At 41.7% G+C, this 6,000-nt stretch overlaps 1 protein-coding gene across 4 annotated transcripts in view; it reads left to right on the forward strand.

The window, feature by feature from the left end:
- CDKL3 (cyclin dependent kinase like 3) overlaps window positions 1-5,582 on the forward strand; it is a 117,896-nt gene extending 112,314 nt beyond the window's left edge. For 2 of the 4 annotated variants that reach the window (XM_039242283.1, XM_039242278.1), the window contains one exon: window positions 5,449-5,582. In XM_039242283.1, the coding sequence (XP_039098214.1) occupies window positions 5,449-5,474 (26 nt within the window). In that variant the 3' untranslated portion in view covers window positions 5,475-5,582. The remainder of the gene's footprint in view (window positions 1-5,448) is intronic. The other 2 variants (XM_039242277.1, XM_039242284.1) reach the window with 1 other exon arrangement.
- The last annotated feature ends 418 nt before the right edge of the window (window positions 5,583-6,000 follow it).

The following is a 6,000-nucleotide window of genomic DNA, read 5'->3' on the forward strand; positions in this document are numbered from 1 at the left end:
CGGCTAGCTCAGATCCTGGAGCCTGCTTCAGATTCTGTCTCCCTCTCTCTCCGACCCTACCCTGCTCATGCTGCCTCTCTCTCTCTTTCAGAAATAAATAAAACATTAAAAAAGAAATTTAGGATAAACAATGACAGACATTTGTGAAAATCAGGACAAATTGACCTCTGACTGAATACTAGATGATATTAAAAAATTATTGTTAATTTTAAAGATGTGATAAAGTGGTTATTGAAAAAAGATTTATTTGTTACAGATACATACTGATGTATTTACTTATGAAAATATTTGATTTGCTTTAAATTGGATTTAAAATGGAGACGAGGGGAGGATAGGGTACAGATAAAACAAGATTGCCATTTTTTAAATGTTTTATTTTATTATTGAGACAGAGAGAAACAGAGCATGAGTAGGGGAGGGCCAGAGAGAGAGGGAGACACAGAATCCGAAGCAGGTTCCAGGCTCTGAGCTGGCTGTCCGCACAGAGCCCAACACAGGGCTCGAACCCACGAACCATGAGATCATGACCTGAACCAAAGTTGGCGCTTAACCGACTGAGCCACCCAGGTGCCCCCAAGATTGCCATTTTTTAAATTAAGTTAAATTTAATTAAAAGAATTTTAATGTTTATGCATTTTTGAGAGACAGAGCATGAGTGGGGAAGGGACACAGAGAGAGAGTGGAAGGGAGACACAGGATCCAAAGCAGGCTTCCGCTGTCAGAATAGAGCCTGAAGTGGGGGGTTGAACTCACAAACCACAAGATCATGACCTGAGCTGAAGTGGGCCACCCAACCAACTGAGCCACCCAGGCACCCCTAAATTTAATTTAATTTTAGAGAGAGGGAGGAAAGGAGAGAGAGACAGAGACAGAGACAGAGAGAGACTCTAAGCAGACTCGATGCAGGGCTTGATCCCAGGAGCCTGGGATCATGACCAGAACTGAAATTAAGAGTCAGATACTTGGGGCGCCTGGGTGGCTCAGTTGTTTAAGCGTCCGACTTCTGCTCAGGTCATGATTTCATGGTTGGTGGGTTCAAGCCCTCTTTCCGGCTCTGTGCTGACAGCTAGCGCAGAACCTGGAGTCAGATGCTTAACTGACTTGAGCCATCCTGGTGCCCCAAGATTGCCATGTTTTAATAATTGTTGAAGGCAGGTGATAGGTATATAGAGGTTTATTATCTCTACCTTTATGCATATTTGAAACATCCCATAAGAAAAAGTTTGTCAGGGTGAGACTCGAAAGGGGGACTTACTTGTCCTCTGTCTTGTTCTTCCAGGCTGTGGTTATGTGCTAACAGGCGCTAAAGATTTAAATAGATTGCCCTACTAGAAGCATGACGTCTGTGTACTCCTGGAAGCTTCTTGAGACCTGGGGCCCTACACCAACGTGGGATTTCAGGCAGATTTCAGGGCTAAGGAAGAAAGCATATTCTCAGGCAAATGTTTTAGATACTCCTCAAATCAGTGTAACTTTGGGAGGCTGGACTTCCCCCTAAAGACCGTATTTTCTTTTCTGATTATACCTAATTCAGCCCTAGGTATACAGGTGGACATCCATGAATTACTGGTTATTCCTCACTGTTGAGGATTTATTCATCAGCTTACTCTGAACGTTAAGGAGTGTTCAATTTTAAACTTTGAGAAATATCTGTCACCAGAAAGACAGGCAAATAGGCTGCATGTTGCTATGCAGATGATGTACTTTGGAAGGTCCTTGTGTTTGCTTGCAGGTTCCCTCCTTTGAATAAAAACTATTAAGTCATGCTGCAGCCTGCTGCTCTCTGCTCGGCTTTGGCTATGTCACTAAGCCCAAAATAGAAAGTTCTTTTACTGCAGAGCAGGGAAAGAGGTTTAAATTTATCAATTCAAATAACAAAGGGAAGCATTATACTGGCTCTTCTGGGGAGGGGTGGTGTAGGGAAGGGATAATGCCTGCTTCATCAAGGAGGAGTGATCTGACACTGGCAGAGTTTGGGACCAGGAGACAAGCTTACACTGTGGTGAGTTGGGCTGGTTTCCCATCCTGGCTCCCCTTCCCTCCTTCCAACCATGTCACCTCTTTTAGGACATGGAAAAGCAGCTGAGCCACTGGGGAATCAGTCCCAGAAATGTCACTGAAGTTATCAGACTGGAAACAATTCTCTGAGCCAAACCCTTTCTTGGCTTTTAGAGGAGTCAGTACCTTGCAACAAAGTTATACAGCAGGGAGATGTATCTTTTTCTTATCAAATGGTCAGAATTTTTTGATGATCCCTAGGGTTGGAAAGAGTTTGTGGAAATTGGCATTCTTGTATTTTGCTGGAGGGAGGTAGACTGAGCCAGCCCTCTGGAGAGCCACCTGACAGCTGGATCCCTGGTATACCAGAGACTGTGGATCTAGAGGCTCTTTAGTTTATAGCTGGTGGGAGTGTAAATCAGGTCCATACACTCTTCGTGCATGTACAACAGGGGACATTTCTAGTATAATGTTCGTAGCAGCAGTGTGAACAAGAGTTAATCCTAGAAACAATGCACTTATGTGGGTGAATTTTAGCAAAGAGAATGGAAAAAAACAAATCCCAAAAGATGACGTACAGTTTGATGTCCTTTTTATAAAGCTAAGGACAGTTCTGAAAATTTACTCTTTAGGAATATATACACATAGAGCAAAACCACATAAAAAGAAAAGGAAATGAATTTATGATTAAGAATGGTTCCCTTGGGTGGGGAACACAGGAACATGGTGCGGAAAGACTTATGCTTCAATATTGGTTATTGCCGGGGCTTTTGTTTTGGTTTGTGGATTGACAGGCACTGAATATGTTATTGTAATTAATGAATTGGGTGCCTGGGTGGCTCAGCTGTTTAAGCGTATGACTCTTGGTTTCTGCTCAAGTCATGATCTCATGGTTTGTGACTTTGAACCCCTCATGGGGCTCCGAGCTGACAGTGCGGAGCCTGCTTGGGATTCTCTCTCTACCTCTCTCTCTCTGCCCCTTCCCTGTTCATGCTTTCTCTCTAAATGAATAAATAAACTTTAAAAATAAATTTTAAGAAGTAATGAATTTACCATCAAAATTCACAAAACCAGGTCATCCAGTACTGATTATGGGAGTGTCAGAATAAAGGATTCATTTTTTTAAATATGAAAATTTTATTGGAAAGAGGAAATATGACATACAATTAAGTATAAGGTTGATGAAATGTATTACATTAACAACCTTTCCTTAAGGAACAAATACAGACTTATAAAGGAAGACGCTGGAAGCTTAGAACAGGTTTCCGTATACAATTTCCAAACAGTTTTAAGTAACAGGATCTCAATTTGCATAAATTATACAGATCATTGAGGGGAAAGTGTATTGGTTTGTGGATATTTCTGATCCTCAGTTCAGGTGCCTTGAAGATCTCTTCTACCATGATCCCAACTCTGGTGGTCCTGATCCTGTTCTAAATAGGTTCTCTCGATCCACGGTGGACACTTAACCATAAGAACACATCACAAGAAGGATTTTTATTGTTCATTGTGAATTTAAAAAATTCCATGTGCTCTTACATGAACTCCATGGTTTTAGAGATGGCTGTTTGAACCAAACCTAGAAGAATTTTTCCATTTAGGGTAGTGCTCAAGTCACATGCACACACGTGAAAAGAGTTTGAAAATGGCATCAGAATATGTGCACAGCATCTTTATTGATAAGTTTCCAGTCTTCATCCAATTTATACCAGACATTAAAACAAAACAAACAAAAACAGAGTATATATCCTTTGGCACAGTCAACCCACTTCTAAGCATTTGTCTTAAGGAATAAATAAAGATGCACACAGACATTTGTAAATAGGACACGTACCATGGTACTTATAAATATAAAAATAGGACACAATCTAACTGCCAAACTAAGGGATTAGTTACATAAATTGGGCTACATTGATATGCTTGAAAACTAGGTAATCATTTAGAATTATTATTTTCTGGAGGGTGTGGGTGGTTCAGTCGGTTAAGCGACTGACTTCGGCTCAAGTCGTGATCTCGGTCGTGACTTTGAGCTCTGCAGTGGGCTCTGTGCTGACAGCTCGGAACCTGGAGGCTGCTTCGGATTGTGTGCCTCCCTCTCTGTGCCCCTCCCCAACTCACACTCTGTCTCTCTCCCTCTGTTTGTCTCTCACACACACAAATAAACATTAAACAACTTTTTTTTAAGAAATAATCTTTTCTAAGAATATTTAACTACATGGGAAAAAGGCCATGATATATCAGTTGAATAAAACATTACAGAACAGACACATACAACATGAACTTTAGTTCATAGTTTTTAATTTCTGATAATTAAATATCGGATACACACACACACACACACACACACACACACACATATGGGCACCAAGAAAAGCTGACAAGGCTATACATCAAAATGATTGTAGCCCTCATTTCTGGATTTTATGATTGTTTCTTCCTGAAACTTGCCAGCAGTTCACAAATTTTCTGCAGTGATCATTAATTCTTCCACAACCAGAAATAGTTTTATTATAACAATAGTTAATAATACTAGCTAATGTTGTTGGAATACTTGTTATGTGCTACAGTGTTACATGGATTAATTTCTTTAAAGCTTAAGATAACCCTATAGGGATGGTGCTAATATGATCCCCATCATGTGAATGAAAATACTGATGTTTAGGGGGTTAAATATCTTTGCATGAGGACACAGAGGCCATAAGAAGTTATGCCTTGAATCAGACTTTTGTAGGGGGTTCTTCAAAGGATGGGCCTGATAGTAGGGTCTTGGTCTCCCTGGTGCAGGATGACTGTACCAGAGAGAACCATCTCCCTGTGAGCAGTACTGGGAATTGAACAGCCTGCTGTAGAACCTGCAATCCGCACGGAGAAAGAGGCTCCCAAGGGGTGTCTGAGCCTGAGAGCACACAAGGCAGCCAACTATCAAATATGGGTTGGGGTGGGGGAAACACATAGGGAAGCCAGGGAACCCAGCCTCAGAGGGTTTCTGAAGAGCCTCTGTGGGAAACCTCAGGGCAGAGATGTTTTACTCATGGCTCTGACCAGCTGTGATCCTCAGTAGCCAGTGTAGGATTGGCCTCTAGAGCCTTAGGTGGACAGGAGGAGAGTGTTCTAGGGATGGGGCAGAGCCAGGGACTCAGCCGCGGTCTCTTTTCATCACTCATGCTTTAAATATAAGCTCTGATGTGATCAAGGTGCCAGAGATAACATGCCTTTCTCAGGCTAAGCAGGCAGGATCTGGTATCCAATTTGGACAAGACAGTGGAAAATAGACTCAGGGGGAAAAAATCCCTTGGCTTCAACACGAACACATGGGAGCTGAAGAATTTGACACCTTAACATTGTAGAATAAACAAATGTAGACATAGTTTCCTATGTTTTCATAAGAACATCTAGAATAGATATGATTTAACAGGGAGTGACTTTAACAGCCAGTTCTTCTCTTCTCAGCTGAAGAATTCTGGATTATCCTTTAAGATGTAGCTCAAGCATCAGCTTCTGTGGAAGTACTTCCCAAGCCGCCCCAAGCAACAAGGCCGTTTCTCTTTTGTATGTTTAATAAATGATATGTGTACCTGTCGGAATGCCTGTCTTCCACTGCTGGAGCGTGAGTTCAATGGACTGTGCTTTGTGCATCCCCCACTTTTCCTGTACTTCTTCCCCTCACCTGTCCTCCACATGCATCTCTATGCCTGTCATGTGGTAAGTGCCGATTAAATGTTGCTTTTGGAAGGGAGAGCTATAAAGGCTTGGGGTGTGGTCTTCTAGAATTCTCAGAGCTGGGAATCAAACCCCTTTTTGCATCTACAATACTTGAGAGAATCTGATTAAAGCTAAGAAACTTTCCCCAGGGAAAAAAGCATATACAAAAGAAAACTCCCAGTTGAATAGCAGTAAATGCTCTCTCTCTCTCTCTCTCTCTCTCTCTCACACACACACACACACACAAAGGGAAATCGGAGTTTCTCTGTATTTCTTACAACTACATGAAAATATAAAATT

This window comes from Hyaena hyaena, unplaced genomic scaffold (genome assembly GCF_003009895.1).
Source record: "Hyaena hyaena isolate Hyena2069 unplaced genomic scaffold, ASM300989v1 scaffold_214, whole genome shotgun sequence".
Taxonomy (NCBI): Eukaryota; Metazoa; Chordata; class Mammalia; order Carnivora; family Hyaenidae; genus Hyaena; species Hyaena hyaena.